The 21,254-nt window shown below is 40.1% G+C and overlaps 1 protein-coding gene across 3 annotated transcripts; it reads right to left on the bottom strand.

Annotated features, from left to right (window-relative positions):
- Positions 1-4,863: 4,863 nt before the first annotated feature.
- LOC124124327 (uncharacterized transporter slc-17.2-like) lies at positions 4,864-21,099 on the bottom strand. Of its 3 annotated transcripts, none has more exons than XM_046487463.2 (11): positions 19,491-21,098; positions 17,516-17,664; positions 15,987-16,220; positions 15,533-15,620; positions 14,153-14,248; positions 13,474-13,598; positions 12,556-12,705; positions 12,038-12,170; positions 7,670-7,820; positions 6,254-6,344; positions 4,864-5,443 (listed from the first exon to the last, which is right to left on the bottom strand). In XM_046487463.2, the coding sequence occupies exons 1-11, from the start codon at positions 19,561-19,563 to the stop codon at positions 5,213-5,215; spliced, it is 1,521 nt and encodes a 506-aa protein (XP_046343419.2). In that variant the 5' UTR covers positions 19,564-21,098; the 3' UTR covers positions 4,864-5,212. The 3 variants fall into 3 exon arrangements, with proteins under 3 accessions (XP_046343419.2, XP_046343420.2, XP_046343421.2); XM_046487464.2 differs by lacking the exon at positions 19,491-21,098 and adding an exon at positions 18,566-19,149; XM_046487465.2 differs by lacking the exon at positions 4,864-5,443 and adding an exon at positions 5,475-5,720 and having other exon boundaries at positions 19,491-21,099.
- Positions 21,100-21,254: the final 155 nt, after the last annotated feature.

Below are 21,254 nucleotides of genomic sequence, written 5' to 3'. Positions count from 1 at the left end.
ATAAAACAGGTGTATTGTAGTTGTCACAGCTATATCACTATTGGAGTTACACACATGTCGGAATGTTTTCTCAATGTTTTATCTCTCGCTATTTCCCCTGCGTTTGAGTCATACCTAAATATTTCACAATGAAAAAGACCAGTCCCGTATGACCTGGTTGGGAATATCGTGACTGCATTGTAATCGCGATAACGCAATGTACATGAAGTTATCTGATTGGGGATTTAGAAGTGTTTCAAAACTGCAGTGAGGTTAGTAGTCTGTCATGATCAGACAGACCCTGATACAAATATATCAAATACAGCCCATGCAAGTCTATGATGTTTGGCAAGTCTAGCTTTCAGCAGCTGAAAATGAAGAGAGTCTCTGGGCTCCATTTGATTATTTTTTTATTAAGATAATTTAACAACTATTTTTTTCTGTAACAGCATCCGGTCCATGTTTTTTCTCCCTAGTATGAACCCGTGAAGATCCGGGGTAGAATAGGTCTTCAGCAACCCATGATTGCAGTAAAAGTTGACTATGCTTGTCGTCAGAGGCGACTAATGGGATCGGGTGGTCAGGCTCGCTGACTTGGTTGATGCATGTCATCGATCCCAACTGTGTGGATCGATGCTCATCATGTTAATCACTGGAATATCTGGTCCAGACTCGATTATTTACAGACCGCCGTCATATAACTGGAATATTGCTGAGTGTGGCGTTAAACAACAAACCAACCAACCAACCAACCCGTATGACACGGCCGGAGATCGAACCACCGATCTTCCGCTCTCAGGCAGACTCTCTATCCACAAGAGCACGGAGGCGGTCGAATAGTGCAATGAAGACCTGGAGGTATCAATCAAGATGTCATGAATAGATACAACGTCGGTTTTTATTTCAACACTGGCATAGGAATGCTCTTTAGGATAGCCATACACGACAGTACTAATTCAAGTATGTTTCATTACAATGTCATGCAAAGTATAATGTTTAAAAACAATATCAAAGGAGGCGATATATCGGACGTGCTTTTACGGTCGTTCATCTTGCAGTTTTACGGAGGCACGGTCCAGAGGCCAAAAGCCAAAAGGTGTGGTTGGGGTCCCAAGAAAACTGACATGGTATTGTCGTGAGGGGAAAGGCAATGTTCACACAACAGCAGAACTTTAAGGGCCTCTCTCACAAGAGAGTACACTCAATAATAATAACACTAAAAGGCTTGGAGGAGGAGTTAATGACCATCTCGTGGAAGGTCTGGCCTAAACGTACTTAGGGATGCAGGTTAAGGACAATCTCCAGGATGCCCATATCAAGGAAAAAACTTCGGGCACAGTAGACTGGAGTTCAGAGCTGAATGCTCCCAATAAAGTTAAAGCCACAAATACTTAATATGCTGTACCCATCCTTTCATATCCTTTTGGTGTTGTTGATTGGACGAAACAAGAAATTCAGGGTATTGACACCCTCACACGATTTATCATGTCAGACAATAGGTCCCACCACCCTCGCTCTTCACTTAATCGCTTATATTTACCAATCATTATGGGAGGGCGTGGTTTGATTAACGTTGGGGCTCTTCATGATAGAATTGTTTTGTGCACTTTTGCACATATTTATTTGTCTGATGATCCTCTTGTGAAGCACGTCAAGACTCATGATGAAAACAAGGCATTCCACAGTTTTCTGAAACGAGCCAAGGATGTGGGACATAATCTCAATGTCGGTGTTGATTTTGTTGATGGTTATGTACTGCTGGACGGTACAGAAATGAGTGTCAACCAAGCGAAGTGTCATATCAAGTCGACCCACACTCAGTTTTAAAGGAGAGGCTATGATAATTAATGGGTATGTTAATGGTTTGTTATTTAACCCCATGATCAACAGTATCTCTCATATGAAAGTGGTCGGATTGATAATGTCCATGGTGTTCATGATGGTGATGATGATGACGACGACGATGACGATGGTGGGTATGGTGATAATGATGATGATGATGATGATGATGACGATGATGGTGGTTCTGGTGGAAGTGGTGATGATGATAATGATGATTGCTCTTAAAGACGGTTCCTTTACTGCTTATATTTTCCTCTTCATAGTTATTTCCCACTTTTTCGTCTCCAAAGAGGAGAATGTGATAACAGCGTGACAAATATTACCCCAGTAGTCGGTTCAGTGTGCAGTCGACTACGGAACCGGCACTCGTGAACATATCTCCCCCCCCCCCCCCCCCCCCCCCCACCACCCCCACCCCCACCCCCCCACCCCCCCAATTGAGTGGATCTATGCGCATGGTGTCAATCACTGGATTGTATGGTCCACACTCGATTATTTGCAGACCGCGGTCATGTAACTTGAATATTGCTGAGTGCGGCGTTAAACAACAAACAAGACAAACATCGAAAGATTCCTGAATTGCGAAACCTTAGGCGACTGCATGGTCCTGCTTCCAGCCACTGGTTTGCCCGCTCCGTTGTCGAAAACTGGATATATCATTATCTGAAGCAATAGTCAATGGTTTTCTGATGTTTTGAAAACAGATATCAGCAAAACGTTTGGATTTCACCAGATGACTCAATAATCTCACGTCACAAATTACAGTATGTGAGCTGCGTCACTGAGTTGTGTCAGGATCTGGTGATCGTGGGTTCGAATCCCAGATTGGCTATGATAGTGTCAGAATCATACCCTTGAAGGTCGGTGTTTCACCAGAGTGTGAATTCCCACCGAAGACACACCAAGTTACAGCTTAATACTGTTAAAAGCGGCGGTCAAGGCCAACTCACTCACTCATATCTCTACCTGAGCCCCTGCGCTTTCAATCTATGTTGATATAATCATTACATTTCACAACATTTCAGCAGGGCCTTCTTCCTATTTCAGATCCCTCCAACTCATATAGGTTCATGTTATCTTCATCCCGACGCATGCTCAGATTAATACACAACAGCACCAGAACCGCTGACTATCTCGACACGACATCATTTTGTGACTGACTGAGACAACATTAATGAGCTCTAGTCGGCCATGTTGCCACATTCGGCTTGTACATACAGTTATTGTGATTCACATTTTTTACATAACGCACATAAACTGCCTGGCAAACGAATGTTTGCACCAATGTTTGATGGTGGCTAACATGAAACACAACAGATGGTCATGGTCATGTGTTTGATACAGGTTTCATAGTTGTGTTTTTGGAGTGAAGTGTTTGGGCGACAGTTTTCAGCCAAGTTACGTTTTGATAACGTTTGTACAAAAATTTGTACAAATCCAATTTGCAAGTTTATACTTACTTTTTTGGCCAACATGGGTTCAATGCGTGAAGCCCATTTTTGGTGTCCCCCGCCGTGATGGTGTTGGAATATTGTTAAAAGCGGAGTAAATGCGAACTCAGTCACTCACTCATACTAATTAATTGGAACACGTAATGGCAGAACATCAGTTTTCACCGACGCAACAATATATAGATCCAACGAGGTAAGGGTATTGTACTTTGTTTGGGATGTTGCTACAAATTGCGGCCCCTTGGGAATTCTTCGTCAGCATAGGTCCCCAGGAACCAAAGTATGCTTGTCGACGGCGTAAGACGTTGTTGCTTATTACTGGTTTGTCCAAACTTCATTATTGACAACGTCATGTGGCTGTAGATATTGTTGTAAGTTTAACTGTAGTAATCTTTAGTGGCAGCAACTGACAGAATCGATTGTAACATATCGAGTGCTGAAGTGACCAGATTGTAACTGGAAATGGGAATTGGGATCTCCTTTGGTTGTTGACAAACACCGGACTTCTTGACCGTTCGACAGGTTTCGCGATGTGATAGTTTCTAGAAGGTTGATGTCACTATATAAGAGACCTATACCGGGATATACAGGATATCTTGGACCCTGAAGACACAGAATTCCTGCCAACTTCCAACACTTCTCCGGATTCAAGAACAGAGCAAGAAACACTTACTGGATATTTGACATCCCGGAAGCCACTGACATATATAGTTAGACATGTTACTTATTGCTGCTGCCTTTTGTGATTGTTAAACTAAAACTGTGTGTTTCAATGTAATTTATTAACTATTTATTGACCGATTTCTGGGTTAACCTTTGCAAATCTCCAATGTAATGTCGGTATGGCGATTTGGCCACTTTTACCATTCACAGTTTTCAACTGTCATGTAATTCATGAATCACAGTTATTATGTGTGTAGTACCATTCCCTGTAAAATTTTCTGTATCAACGAATCCATGAAACGGCTCAATGGGGTTCACAACCGATGTATGTTGTATTATCAAAGGTACTTTTAACACCTTAATTACAGGCGTTAATTGATGTTAATTGCAGGAGTGTAACAGTTGTTACCTCTTTACCTGAACCACGGCAATCCCCTCGTTCTTTGGTGCTGACAGTCTGGGATGTGCGAGAGGTACAATGTCAGTACCCGAGGGCCTTGGATAAATTACCGTAGTTCTTCCAATGAGCACAAAAGTGTTTTCTTTTGTCGATGGCTTTATTCAATGACAAGATTGATCACCAACTTCTGGTCACGATGTTCTAATGGACTTTAGCCGCGAAGCTTCAGTCCTGGCCGAAATACTGGAGGTACGATCTGGTGTTTCTCAGAGTAAGGTCGAAATCGTGGTGCTCAAGGGAATCCTCCAGTCTCCCTGAACCTTGGGTCTCCCCGTCTTTTTACCCCCCAGCTTACGTCAAGGTTTTACCCATTTTTTTCATATTTCATTGGTCAAACACCTTTCCTCCCTCACCTTAGGTCGTTTTTCCCCACTCTTACCTAATAACCAGCCCTTATTCGGCATGATCTGAAGTCACTTCTTACCCTCTTGGAATTCGAACTACCCCCCCCCCCCCCCCCCCCCCAAATACCATATATGTCTCCAGTCCCTGACGTTTCCGTCCCTCTAATCTCTGTTCCACCTTTTTCTCTATTTCCCAATCTGGTTAATCATTTTTCATTAATGTATAGCTCTCGACCTACTACTCTCACCCCTGGATGCTTATGGCCAGGCATGCTCCCGTAGTCTTCAACTACCAGAGCTGCCCGTATTATACATATATATTCCCGTCTTACCGACCCCAACTCCCCCTCTTGACCTTTTTATATAATCAGTAGGTGTCTTATGCATTATTAATTACTTTAACTATTTGTTAATTATCTAAATACATATTACACTTTTATGCCTATAATAGTATTCTGTTAGGCTGAAAACTGTTATAGATGGGTTGACATATCCGTAATTGCCATCTTGTCAAAAGTTTCCTTGGTATCCAAAGCCCTGACTGACACGTCGGGGATCTCCTGCCCTTCCCCAACGTCTACCTCCACCTGGTCCATGGCCCAGGGCTGCAGCTCCCCACGGGCCTGGGTGCCGAACACCAAAGTTCCCAGGACACAGAATCCCGCACACACGTAGAACACGTTCCGCCATTCTTCCTGGGTTTTCTATGGGGAGAGGCAAATGTGTGTGAGTGATAATAGTGTAACGCCGCGGTAAGCAATATTTCAACAGTGTATGGAACCAGAAAAGGGGCTTTTGACATTATATGGGGGGAATCGAACTCGGGTCTTCGGGTGAACGTTTTACCAACTAGGCTACACCAGTCAGATAGCTACCGGAGTGAATAGTAGGTGGGCCGACCATTTCATATTATGGTGGTGGTGGGCTGTAGCTGAAAGAAAATCCGAGAAATCCCACATTCCGCCATTCTTCCTGGGTTTTCTATGGGGAGAAACAGGATGTGTGTGAGTGGTGATAGTATAACGCCGCGGTAAGCAATATTTCAGCAGTGGAGGGAACCAGAATGGTAACTGAGTGAACAGTCAGGGGCAGACCATTTCATAACGCCGTGTAACAGTATTCAGTCATATTGAGCTATGTCAGCTTAATGTAAGAGGTAAGCCAAACAGCACGACGCAGACATGGGTAGATCATTAGGATGTTGTCATAAGTAGCTGAAGTGTGGCTTTGAACAGAAAAAGAAAATCCAAATAAGTATGAATGCGGGAACCGACTACAAGCAGATTCATTGAGTCACCACCTTTCGTTACAATTTACATCACATCATAAGAAACAATCCCGTATGAGAAATGATGACGTCACCGTTGGAATTCCGCGTTAGAATTGGTCTTATGTCGTACGAAGCGACTTAATGGATCGAATGATAAGGTTCGTTGACAGTGGCCGTTTAACTATGATAGCCGAGTACAACAAAACAAACAAAGAACTTAACCGATAACGACTCTTCTACTTACGTTTGGGGTGAGGGCACCGGCTAGGAGAGGTGACACCATACCCGGGACCGTCGCAGCAGCGTTAGAAATACCGAACAGTGTACCAGCGTATCTGCAACATGAATGTCGACATTGAGACACAGATACCTATATACACAAACATGAACCATGTAAGGAAATGACGCTCTTATATACGTGAAATATTGCGAGGTGTTAAATAACAAATATACCAAAACAAAATTTTAAAATAACGTCAGATATTTCCATTTTATTTAATGGCAAAACAAGAAAAAGGACTTACCAATGACAATTGTAAATTATATTATTTCATTCAGTGAAAAATATATTTAACTATGAATATATCACGGAATTCCACAGCTGTCCATTGAGGGATTAGTAACCATGGTTACGCCTATTTGAGCCATATTCCGTTACTATGCCGACAGGGTACACAAATAATTGGATTGACACACTGTGTCTATGTTGGTAATTGAACTCGGATGTCCGACACTTATCGCAATCACTTTAACCACCAGGCTATACTGTATATCAGTACACTATATCAGAATACTGCATATCCGCATACTGTTTATCAATGTACTGTATATCCACACAATGTATATCACTATACTGTATATACACACACTGTATATCAGTATATTGCATATCAGCACACTTAATATCAAATACTGCATATCAGCACACTGTATATCAGAATACTGCATATCCGCATACTGTTTATCAATGTACTGTATATCCACACAATGTATATCACTATACTGTATATACACACACTGTATATCAGTATATTGCATATCAGCACACTTAATATCAAATACTGCATATCAGCACACTGTATATCAGAATACTGCATATCCGCATACTGTTTATCAATGTACTGTATATCCACACAATGTATATCACTATACTGTATATCCACACACTGTATATCAGTATATTGCATATCAGCACACTTAATATCAAAATACTGCATATCTGCTCACTTTATATCAGTATACTGAATATCCGCATAATGTTGGCCGTCATATAGGTGGAATATTGCTGAGTGCGGCGTTAAACAACAACAAAAAAGAAAGAAAAGAAGAAAAAAAGTATATCAGTATACTGTATGTGCGCACACTTAATATCATTCTTCTGATTATCCGCAAACTGTATGTCAGTATATCTGCACACTGTATATCCGGACACTGTATATTCACACATATCAGTAACATATCTACAACAGTATTCAGTGACACCACCGCAGATAAACAAGGCCAACTAAAGAGATGAAATAACGTCATCTCATGATCTATACTCTTAACGATGATAACATCTTTTGTTTTAACCATCCGACACATTTTTGAAAACAACATGGAACAACACATTAAAAACTGAATTTTCCCATCTTGAATTGAAAAGAGGAAGAAACCCTACCTTGGTGCGAAGTCGACAGTGTTGACAAAGAAACCAGCAGATGCCATCCCAACAAACCACATGGCTATCGTCAACAAAACTACAGCGACATAGCGGTTCTCCACGCTCACAAACCCTGTCGCGATCAGACACGCACCTGCCCCCACGAAGGCTGAAATAAAACCTAATTTGTGATATAAAATGACAGATTTGGTAGAAAAACATGTGGCGTGTATCCCGACTAGTCCGGAAAGCCACTACTTGATCTATAACTGGTAAAAAGATATTCCTATTTTCGATGGACATTACCCCATTTCAATGATTTGACTACCCGGAAATTTGATAACCTGAAGATTTCACCGGGAGCGCTACCATCCGGATGTATGGGGTGTCACTAAACATAACTGGCTAAAAGATATTTAGAAATTATGTCCAAACACAGGTGAGGCTGGATGTATATGATAGAGATACTCTTATCATCACATCTCCATCTCTCTTTGCCTACATTGCATTTTGGCCAACATTACACTTTGACTTTCGATCGTTTGCTAACATTTCACTTTGCCTTCCGACAATTTCGAAATCATTTCACTTTGCCTTCCTCTCATTTTCCCTACACTTCTCTTTCCCCTTTTGATCATTTTGCCTTCATTTTACTTTTTGCATACATCTCATTTTCACTCGATTTCACTTTGTCTTCCCATCATTTTGCCAACATTTCACTTTGCCTTCCAATCATTTTTCCAACATTTCATTTTTCTTCTGATCATATTGCCTACATCTCATTTTGACTCGATTTCACTTTGTCTTCCCATCATTTTGCCTACATCTCATTTTGACTCGATTTAACTTTGCCTTCCAATCATTTTCCATTTCATTTTACTTCCCATCATTTTGCCTACATTTCAATTTGACTTCCGATCATTCTGCCAACATTTTATTTGTCTTCCACTCATTTTGGCAAGATTTCACTTTGTCTTCCTATAATTTTGCCAACATTTCACTTTGTCTGCAAGCAAAACCGATCATGCCAAACATAAGACCGTAAGCAAAATAACACAATTATTGGAAGACATCCCATAGAAATACTTCCTAAGATTGCATTTACTGTTTAATGGCAGTACAATTTACCGTCCTGATTAACATGATTTTATATAAACAAATGGCTTTATAATGGTGAATAATATTATTTTAATACGTCATTGATGAAACTAAATGCAGTGGGAAAGAGTGAGTGAGTGAGTATGGTTTTACGCCGCTTTTAGCAATATTCCAGCAATATCACGGCGGGGGACACCAGAAATGGGCTTCACACATTGTACCCATGTCGGGAATCGAACCCGGGTCTTCGGCGTAACGAGCGAACGCTTTAACCACTAGACTACCCGACCGCCTCGCAGTGGGAAAGAACCGCAAACATGTCCCGATAATGTTAAAATAAATTACAAAATAGAATTTAATAAAATGAATTTATACGACTTGACTCAACCACCTGCAATATTAAAGAATTACGTCTGGCGATTGATTATGCTTTTGCGACTAGCCGTTAATCTGGTCGAACCCTGAAAATAAAGCCACTATTTATGACGCCATTGTCCGATAATACCACGTGTGTATCAACTGTTACTGACATGTATAATGTGTGTATCTACTGTTAATGACATAAACAATGAGTGTATCTACTGTTACTGACATATACAATGTGTGTATCTACTGTTACTGACATATACAATGTGTGTATCTACTGTTACTGACATATGCAATGTGTGTATCTACTGTTAATGACATATGCAATGTGTGTATCTACTGTTACTGACATATACAATGTGTGTATCTACTGTTAATGACATATGCAATGTGTGTATCTACTGTTAATGACATATGCAATGTGTGTATCTACTGTTAATGACATATGCAATGTGTGTATCTACTGTTACTGACATATACAATGTGTGTATCTACTGTTACTGACATATACAATGTGTGTATCTACTGTTAATGACATATGCAATGTGTGTATCTACTGTTAATGACATATGCAATGTGTGTATCTACTGTTACTGACATATACAATGTGTGTATCTACTGATACTGACATATACAATGTGTGTATCTACTGTTACTGACATATACAATGTGTGTATCTACTGTTACTGACATAAACAATGTGTGTATCTTCTGTTACTGACATATACAATGTTTGTATCTACTGTTACTGACATATACAATGTGTGTATCTACTGTTACTGACATATACAATGTGTGTATCTACTGTTACTGACAGACACAATGTGTGTATCTACGGGTACTTACATATTCAATGTGTGTATCTACTGTTACTGACATATACAATGTGTGTATCTACGGGTACTAACATATTCAATGTGTGTATCTACTGTTACTGACATATACAATGTGTGTATCTTCTGTTACTGACATATACAATGTGTGTATCTACTGTTACTGACATATACAATGTGTGTATCTACGGGTACTTACATATTCAATGTGTGTATCTACTGTTACTGACATATACAATGTGTGTATCTACGGGTACTTACATATTCAATGTGTGTATCTACTGTTACTGACATATACAATGTGTGTATCTACGGGTACTAACATATTCAATGTGTGTATCTACTGTTACTGACATATACAATGTGTGTATCTACTGTTACTGACATATACAATGTGTGTATCTTCTGTTACTGACATATACAATGTGTGTATCTTCTGTTACTGACATATTCAATGTGTATATCTACTGTTACTGACATATGCAATGTGTGAATCTACTGTTACTGACATATACAATGTGTATATCTACTGTTACTGACATATACAATATGTGTATCTACTGTTACTGACAGATACAATGTGTGTATCTACTGTTACTGACATATACAATGTGTGTATCTACTGTTACTGACATATATAATGTGTGTATCTACTGTTACTGACATATACAATGTGTGTATCTACTGTTACTGACATATACAATGTGTGTATCTACTGTTACTGAAATATACAATGTGTGTATCTACTGTTATTGACATGTACAATGTGTGTATCTACTGTTACTGACATATACAATGTGTGTATCTACTGTTACTGACAGATACAATGTGTGTATCTACTGTTACTGACATATACAATGTGTGTATCTACTGTTACTGACATGTACAATGTGTGTATCTACTGTTACTGACATATACAATGTGTGTATCTACTGTTACTGACATGTACAATGTGTGTATCTACTGTTACTGACATATACAATGTGTGTATCTACTGTTACTGACACATACAATGTGTGTATCTACTGTTACTGACATATACAATGTGTGTATCTACTGTCACTGACATATACAATGTGTGTATCTACTGTTACTGACAGACACAATATGTGTATCTACTGTTACTGACATATACAATGTGTGTATCTACTGTTACTGACATCTACAATGTGTGTATCTACTGTTACTGACATATACAATGTGTGTATCTACTGTTACTGACATATACAATGTGTGTATCTACTGTTACTGACATATACAATGTGTGTATCTACTGTTACTGACATATACAATGTGTGTATCTACTGTTACTGACAGACACAATATGTGTATCTACTGTTACTGACATATACAATGTGTGTATCTACTGTTACTGACATCTACAATGTGTGTATCTACTGTTACTGACACATACAATGTGTGTATCTACTGTTACTGACATATACAATGTGTGTATCTACTGTTACTGACATATACAATGTGTGTACTACTGTTACTGACACATACAATGTGTGTATCTACTGTTACTGACATATACAATGTGTGTATCTACTGTTACTGACATATACAATGTGTGTATCTACTGTTACTGACATCTACAATGTGTGTATCTACTGTTACTGACATATACAATGTGTGTATCTACTGTTACTGACATATACAATGTGTGTATCTACTGTTACTGACAGACACAATATGTTTATCTACTGTTACTGACATATACAATGTGTGTATCTACTGTTACTGACACATACAATGTGTGTATCTACTGTTACTGACATATACAATGTGTGTATCTACTGTTACTGACACATACAATGTGTGTATCTACTGTTACTGACATATACAATGTGTGTATCTACTGTTACTAACATATTCAATGTGTGTATCTACTGTTACTGACATATACAATGTGTGTATCTTCTGTTACTGACATATACAATGTGTGTATCTACTGTTACTGACATATATAATGTGTGTATCTACTGTTACTGACATATACAATGTGTGTATCTACTGGTACTGACATATATAATGTGTGTATCTACTGTTACTGACAGGCACAATATGTGTATCTACTGTTACTGACCTATAGACTGGAAGATCCTCCGGGTGGCCGTCGTGCTGAGGCAATTCCTTGACCGGATATAGTCGGCCACTTGACCTGTCAATATTCCGGACACAGCCTGGCTCAAGTAGGGAATTGATGACAGCAAGCCGTTCTTGTGAAGAAAATAAATCGATTTACATTAAACATTTCCATGATGGACACTATACACACATCTAGCAATGCTGATTTTCTTATAGAAAATCAAACGATTTACGTTCACAATTAGTACTCTTTTGTTATATCCTTTTCATGAGAACAATAAAGATTGAGTTATTATGTGATGTGTAAATTGTGTATCAGAGTTAAGAATAATGCGTTGTCCATGATGAAGACAAAACACACAACAAGCAACGTTGAACATATGAAAAAATTCAGAACAACACATAAGGTTTCCTTCATGTTCGACGCAAGCTATAAGAATCATTTTTTCAATTATTATTGGTTTCTATTCCACCGGTATCGAAATACCCATTCGTCGAATGTATTTCCATACGCACCTCGGCTATGTCGAAATCCAGCACTTCTTTAAGGAATGTTGGTGTGATGGTCAGTAGTGTGTATATTATCCAGTTAGAACACACGTGTGCAGTTAGACACGCCCACAGCGCCGGTGACTTCAGCAGGGCGGCCCATGGGGTCGAGAACGTCTAGATAACAACGTTAACACCTCATTTGTGAAGTAATGGAGACATCACTGGCATCTGTTAATTCCGGAAGTGTTCTTCCCGAAGGGGCGGATTAATCAATTAATTAATACTTCCAGAATCAGCAGGTCCGAGTGATTTCTCCGACTAAATAACAATATAATAATATAATTTGGCATTCTTACCTATACCTATACCTCGCCAAAATGAGACACGTCGCAACACCGATTTTGCTTTCAGGGAGCGTTGCCTTAGCCACGTCGTAGTTACGCGACGTTGCAAATATGTCGTAATGTTTCGATGTTTATGGACACACACACACACACACACACACACACACACACACACACACACACAGATTGTAAATCGACCTACAATCGTAAGTATTATTTGCACAACACTGAAGAAGAAACTTGTATCGTTTAATTTATCAATCGTAGTAGTGTATTTATTTATTGATTAAATGATTTTCAAACAGCATGTCATCTAGCTAAACATAATCGACAAGGTGCTCATTTCATTTGACGTCGTATTTTGCATTGTATGAATATTTAGCTATCATCTGTTATCGACTCGCAGTTAGGCATACGTCATTATCGGTTAATATTATGTCCAGTCCTGGAATATTGCTAAAACCGGCGTCAAACCATATTCATTGAGTGATAAGAAACGCTTCGACCATGTCGTTACTGAATCGACCCTCTATAGTAGTCACTGGTCTTTAAAAGAATATATAACACATTTAAATCATGTAGATACAATGGACGATACCTGTTCTTGTTTCCCTATACTGGTGATGATATAGTTCCTCTCTCTCTCCGTGATACGAGGGTGCTGAGCCGGTGTGCTGGCGACCGTTATATACCACAGCCCGCACCATAACAACGATATACCACCTGTAAGTAGGAGATAAACAATGTTGTTCCAAAGTGGGTCATATCAACTAGTTCTTGGGAGAAACGATAGCATTTATTGATTTCAAAGATTTAACAATTTCCTTGTTTCTTCTTGGCAAATGTTATTTCCCACAAACTCATGATGTGTCCAAAGCAATATACGTTAGCAGGCATTATAAGGATTATAAGGGGTGCATCTGTGATGGCTGGACACCTTTCTGTGTGAGTGAGTGAGTTTGGTTTAACCTTGCTTTGAACCTGTTTCCAGTAATATGACGGTGCATTAGCTCACTGTCCGAGTAAAGCCATATTGTGTGTTATGTACCTAAGTTAATACTGTCATTATGTATTTATTGGGGTTTTATCTACGGTACTAAGTATGGTTAAGGACATAATGGATTTCCGGTTGATTACAGAGACGGGAAAAGGTATATTAGGTTGTAACAATTTGCTTGAAAGAATACTCGGTTATACAAATAAGATGTGGGGAATAGTCGCTTGAAGTTTTAATGAATCTATTCACGTTAGAATTGGATTGTGTATATCTTAATTACCTGTAACATAGAACATGGAACCCCATCCATTATCGAAGCCATATATGCACATGAACCCCGATAAAGCGAACGTTGCTGTGCTTCCAAACTGAGTTCCTGGAATGTAGAAAATTAATTACAAAGAAACATAACAAAAGGCTTACCCTTCTATCTGTGACAAATGTTCAAGTCATTCTATAAAAAAGCTAGATTTAAAGATTGGCTGAGTTTTCAAAATTTTATTTGAGCAACTAATTTTTAAAAAATCAAAAACTTAAGTCGGTCACAAGATTTAGAAATAATGACTTCAGAACATTTCTCCATGACTTTTTATGTACAGCGATGGATGTGAAACTGGCATACCAAGCGGCAGTTGTTCAACATCGATACCCAGCTCAGACACAGTATACTGACTCCGAGACGACAAGAACTTGGTTAACCCCATAACTCCCAAGCGTCGTGCAGGGAAACATCAAGGACCATAATGACGTCCTTGGTATGAGACGGCCGGGGATCGAACCGCGGACCTTCCGCATTCCAGGCAGACACTCTATCCAGTAGACCACAGAGACGGCTACATTTGACAGTGACAATATTCTGAACATTCATGCCGCAAGGGCCGGATTGCCTACATCAACATACGGCGACCAATTCGCGTGAGCCATTCGCTGTGCAGAGTTGCGTCCCTTGGGCACGCCAGAATCCCGGTTCGCCCCAATTATGTTTCTAGGTTTGTCAGCACCATACCCGTGCTCGTGGGTTTCACCGAAGTGGTAAACGTCTGAGGCCTGCATCACTTCGGGCTTTCCTCCCACACTGACACGCCGCGATATGACTGGAATACTGTTAAAAGCGGCGTTAAACCCAACTCACTCACTACCTCACTCACTCAATTCGAGTGAGGGGAGTAGGGCTCAAGACGGCCGATTTGACCTCGTGGTTGAGAGAAATACCAATTCTCGCCCTCCAGAGTTCCAAACAGATGCCCGTTTTACAGCGGAACTGTTCAGCAACTTTGTGGAAACCAATTTGCATTGTTTGTTGTTATTTACAGCTCATGGTTTCGTTATTTATGTTGAAGTTTGGCTGCTCTGTGTACACACACGTCTTGTCTTTAGGGGACACCAACATTAAGTGAAGGCCTGTTACCCATTGCTGGTGCCAGTTATTCGACCCATTGTATTCATTTTGACTTTCTTATCGTAATCTTGAAACTGTGTGTTTAAATATTATTTATTGATTATTCCTTGATCGTTTGTGGTCATATACTGATTTCACATATTTTAATTCTGCGCGTTCCGATTTCTAGGTTAACCTCTGCGTTCCAATATGAAATCACCACGAAACACATGTCAGACTGGGCGATTTCCTCAGAAATATAAACTTTCAAATCTGATTTACCTGAGTAACAGACAGCAGTGAGTTTTGTCTTCTCTAGTTGTGGCGCCCATTGGCCCCACATGGATTGTAGAGATGGAAAATATACTCCCTGGGGAGAGTACAGTGTAACATTATGTCAACCAGAATCAAGCTCATCGTCATGTATTGTCTTGTGGAGAAAAGCTGTAGAGCTTTCGGAACATAAATACACCCACTATGATCAAATGACGTTCTTTCATTGGACAAGCACCTTTAAATGTACTGGTTAAGAGTAACAGTATTGGAATTGTATCGACTGGTTTGTTGTTGGTTCGTGTAAGCCTCCGTGATAACTGTAATAATTGTGTGAGATATCTCAATGCGCAATTCCATCGGTGAATTTGTCATCCTTAGTAATAATTGCATTAATGAGAAGTAACATGCAAATAGAATAAGTTATGTGAGCGTAAATTTTCAACTTGACAGTCATCTCTACCTGGGACACTCCAAGAATCACGCGCAGCACATACACCAGGTAGATGGAAGTCCGGGCGCCGATTGGTAGAAGCAGTGAGGCGATCGAGCCAATCAGCATCCCGATAAACATGACGTTCTTCCCGCCATATCTACTCGCCAGTATTCCCGCGGGAATCTGTATCAATATGCAGCCGTAGAAATACGCGCTGAGGATTCCGGACTGCTCTCCTTTGGACCAGTTAAACTCGGCATACTGGAAATATAACGTGTAGAGAACAAGGAATTATAGTATTAGGCTCACGGATCCGCTCTTTGGACCAATACCATGTTCAGATAGGTAGTAGGGGAGGTTACATTGTTTACAATTATAATTCACATATACAAGATTGACAAGGCAGGACACTTGGAAGCCATCGACCGATACCCAAGGCTGAAAGATATAAAGTAACACGTGATCTATATGACGTCACAGTGGAATTCGTGCTAAAAATAGGAAACTGATGTCAGCCATTTGGGGATTAAGCAGCACTTGGAATGGGCGCTCAATATTTAATGTGTACCTTTATTCGTGACTTCCCGAGATAACCTTCAACGATAGACTCACGTTAAGCGCTTACATCAAATTAATTGGAAGATTTGTACACTTTGATTACGTTAACTTTGTTTTTCACTCATCGATATTAGTCCGGAGGCAAGTCGCCGCAATTTGCTGTTCAAAGTTGCGTCCCTTGGGCACGCCAGGAACCTATGGTCGTGGACTCGAATCCCGGTTTGCCCCGGTTTGTCAGCACCATGTCCGTGCTTGTGGGTTTCACCGAAGTGGTTAATGTCTGAGACCTGCATCGCTTTGGGCTATCCTCCTACATTAAGCCAATGTATAACTGCAATACTGTTCAAAGCGACCTCAGACCAAAGTCACTCACTTACTGATGGGCTTCCTTGAACTTTCAGCAGGATACTATTAGTTGTGAATTCTTTAGTTGCCGTATCCGGTATCATATTAGGTTAGCAGAAATAATATTGAGAGAGGGGTGAGCAAAGTCCAATGTTTTTCTGCCAACCTAACATGACACCGTATGACCCTCGCGAATTTATCATGCTGAAAGTTTACACCATTTGGTATCTTTGTCGCACATGTCGAAACTTAAAACTCAAAACTTAACACTTACAACCTAAGACGTTATATAATCTTATTAAAGTCACGAACGTGATCCAAAAAACATGAACGTTAAACATCAAAATTAATGATATTAAAACACAAAACAGAGTCTCCAAGGACGAATTTCTCTAGAATTTCCATGTGTAATATGTGAGGTGGGTGTTGAAAAATTCAAGATGGCTGTTACTGACGGTATACGGTCTCATATCAGGTCAGTATCAACCATTTTGGATTTTTACTGACGGTATACGGGCTCATGTGGGGTCAGTAGTTCTGCTCTCTGGTTGGTCAATCTCACTTTGAAGCATAATAAGAAGAGATGCAAGGGCGGCCACACTTAACCATGATACGTAAAAGTGCGAAGGTGATGAGGTGGTTGGAAACTGTACCTCCGCTGTCGACGACGTGGAATTGATGTCGGTGTCCTTGACCATGCACACGATGGCGACGCTGATGTTGGCACGGGCGGCGTACAGCATGATGCCCCCGAACCAGCCAACGAAGGCCAGCAGCCATCGTTGTGAACACAGGCACGATACTACAAAAGAATACAAGCGTGTATACAACTATTGGAAGAAAAGGGGTTGAATACGTTTTTGAAAAGAAGGGTACACTTAAAATATAAACGTAAACCGTTTGCGTTTGTTGGCCATTTTATTGTTATTTAATGTCACCAAATGGTTCAGTGTCACAATTGTGAACAGTGACTCTTCATATGAATTTTCGCTGCTTTTAACAACGTTCTAGCAATATCATGGCGGGGGACACAAGACATGAGCTTCATACATTGTACCCATATGGAGAATCGAACCCGTTTCTTCGGTATGACGAGCGAATGTTTTAACCACCTTGGGCATCGTTGGGCAACATTATCAGAGAGCACAACAACAGTGGCTGAGGATTGCAACTGATACAACCGAATGCACCTATGCCCGCTCGGCGTCAACAGTCGTCTGACGACCCAGAACGTCACGTTGCAAACATTTTTGGTGTCAGCCAAAGTGTGATCAGCAGGGAATTTAATGCAACTTCTAAATACCTATCAAAGAAGGTATGATTACATTGTAACTATACAATCCGTTCAACTCAAAATGTACCACAAGAACATGGGAGTTAAGCTGGTCGTTCACAATATATCTTCGTAAGAAAACCACTGTTTACACACGGTAAAAATACGGTTAGAAAATACAGTTAAATATACATCACTAGTCTGATATTCAAAGATGTGAAAAGAAGGTACTTGCTGTCACCCTGCTGGGAGTCAGAACAGTGTGTCTTTATGGGGTATCCATGTTTAACCGAACATACGTCCGAACCAGGACAAACATACACACGCGTTTCACCTCACCTCATCTGACGTTCAATGTACATTAAACATTTCATCTGAAACCAAGACGATACAATTGCGTTTGTCATAAAAATGAGCGTGTTATACCTACATGAGAATGCTACAGGGGATTTCTCATCTCTCGATGCTGGCTTCTCCTGTCTCGACATATCGTATTTTTTTACTTATCATGTACATGCACGTGGTCTATTGTGGCCTGATCACTACGAGTCCGTCTGCACCTCATCATCTCTAGATACAATGGTTTTTGCGATCATACACTGAAGCAGACACACGTTCGTGATAAGTGCACATGATAAACAAGTAAAAAAACAGACCGCGAAAGAGTATTTCCTGACTCGACATGTTGTATATATTCACGTGTCATGTACATGCAAGTGTATATATTGATCTGATCACTACGAGTCCCCCAGCTGAGAATTAACAAACTCTTCCTACATCTCACCATCCCCAGATGCAATGGAGTTTGCGGTCACGATTTTCTTCAGTGTAACACGACCCATATACAATAACGACGTCATTCCAGTGACTCAACATTTTAATTTTAAATTATCTTATCAGCCGTTCGTTTAACGCACATACAAGAGAAAAAATAAAACAGACCGCGAAAGAGTTGAGTTAAGTTGGGTTTAACGCCGCTTTTAACAGTATTCCAGTCATATCACGGCGTGTCAGCTTAATGTGGGAGGAAAGCCGAAGTGATGAAGGTCTCAGACGTTTACCACTTCGGTGAAACCCACGAGCACGGGTATGGTGCTGACAAACCTAGAAACATAATCGGGGCGAAACGGGATTCGAACCCACAATCATAGGTTTCTGGCGTGCCCAAGGGACGCAACTCTGCACAGCGAATCGCGGGACCGCAAAAGAGTATGTCCTGACTCGACATGTTGTATATATTCATTGCAATGGAGTTTGTGGCCACGAAGTTACATTGCAGATTTTCTTCAGTGTAACACGACCCATATACCATAACGACGTCATTCCAGTCATAAAAAAGAGCGTGTTATACTTACATGAGAATGCTACAGGGGATTTCTCATCTCTCGCTGCTGAATTCTCCTGACTCGACATGTTGTATATATTCATATATCATGCACAGGAATGGGGTCTCTATTGGCCTGATCACTGCGAGTCCCCGTGCTGAGAACAAACACACTCTGCCTGCGTCTCACCGTCTCCAGATACAATGGTGTTTGTTAGTCTGCAGGTGCACTTCAGAGGTGACGTCACTCAACGTTTTAATTTATCTAAACTAATCAGCACTTCGTTCAACGTGATTTCGGTAAACAAGTAAAACAGACTGCAAAAGAGAGTATATACCCAAGTATAATCCCATTATCAAGTGTATGCTTTATTTTGCCTGGCAGTTTAATTTATAGGTAATCGGGTAATACTGGAATTCATGGCATGGTGTAACTTGTCGTCCACTTAGTTTAACACTTCCTGCATTAGGTGAAACTCGTTAATTCGGACCCTGCTAATCCAGAATTACCAATTTCTGGATAATTACTGTTGGCAATTTGTGCTCTCCAAAACAAGTAAAGTGTCATTAAAATATATTTGTCAGTCGTCAGAACAAAGATCAGCTATGAAAACTAACTGTCAGAGGTGGAACGGTTTCAGAACCAAAACCTAACGCATCAACACACCCAACGTCATTGCACGTGGAACATGAAATACCATGTGGGTAGGTCGTCATTTATTATCCACAGTCACATGTGAGCTCTCTACTCTTCCTATTATGCAGTTTTTGTGATCAGATTGGGAATGTGTCGTCTACAATGTGATGAACGTCTTAGGGCCGTTGGCAGAGGCTATTGAAAGAGGTAGCCAGTATGTTCAATGTGTCTCAGTCTGCAACTTGCAGATTTCTGCAGACACAAAATGTTAATGCCAAAGGTTCGATAAATCAGAATCCAGGCTTCAAGAAATCAGCCCATCAAATCTGTGTTTACTCGTCTGCATGTAGTTAATCTTCATGCTCTGCTACCATGTGTTGTTCCCCAGTTAACAAGTGAACACATTCTAGCCATACGCCAATAGTGTTTAGAACGTAAGACACTGGAGGGGGCTGCTGAAGGTCTCGTTTAATGTTTTCGGAGAAGTTCAAAATTACTTCTGGACTCTCTGTATAAGCGTGGACGTGTTTGGTGGCGAAATAACAAACGTCAAGCACGTATTATGACTGACTACTTCCAGCCTGAATATGTTTTTAAGAAAAATACATTGCAACAATGTAATGTTTGTGGCCGACAAATGGTTTTTCAACCATCTGCATAATTGCTTTTATCAAGAATTCTCTGGGGCAATTTATGTTTTTCACTAAAATCCTAGCAAAGCCAAATATATGTCTAATCACTCTGTACCTACATCTACTAGTATACTATTATGTGTCTAATCACTGTTCGTCCATGTACTAATATAATATTATGTATCAAATCACCCTGTTTGTCCATGTACTAATATAGTATTATGTGTCTAATCACTGTGTTCGCCCATTTCCTAATATAATATTATCTCTTGTTCCTCTGTACATTCATGTACGAATTTAATGTATATCTAATCACTATCTACGTACATGTACTAATATGTCCAATCACTCTGTTCATCCATGTACTGATACATCAACATATGTCTGATCATAATTTGTATTCTTTAGCTGCCGTTAAGTTATCTACGTCTGGAGGTCGATGTGGGGGCGTATGTGTATGCATAAGAAAAGAATTGTGTAAGAAATGTGAAAAAAATTGTTTTTAAAGAAGATAATACTTCGTGTT

Source organism: Haliotis rufescens, unplaced genomic scaffold (assembly GCF_023055435.1).
Source record: "Haliotis rufescens isolate VD_foot unplaced genomic scaffold, xgHalRufe1.0.p SCAF_13, whole genome shotgun sequence".
Taxonomy (NCBI): Eukaryota; Metazoa; Mollusca; class Gastropoda; order Lepetellida; family Haliotidae; genus Haliotis; species Haliotis rufescens.
The sequence above is the reverse complement of the archived record's forward strand: the minus strand, read 5'-3'. Positions and strand labels throughout refer to the sequence as shown.

Coding starts and splice junctions, on each gene's coding strand:
- LOC124124327 (XM_046487463.2), bottom strand. CDS start 19,563: ATGAATATATACAACATGTCGAGTCAGGAGAATTCAGCAGCGAGAGAT. Junction 15,621..15,986: donor TGATTCTTGGAGTGTCCCAG/GTAGAGATGACT, acceptor TACTCTCCCCAG/GGAGTATATTTTCCATCTCT. Junction 5,444..6,253: donor CCGGTGCCCTCACCCCAAAC/GTAAGTAGAAGA, acceptor CTCTCCCCATAG/AAAACCCAGGAAGAATGGCG.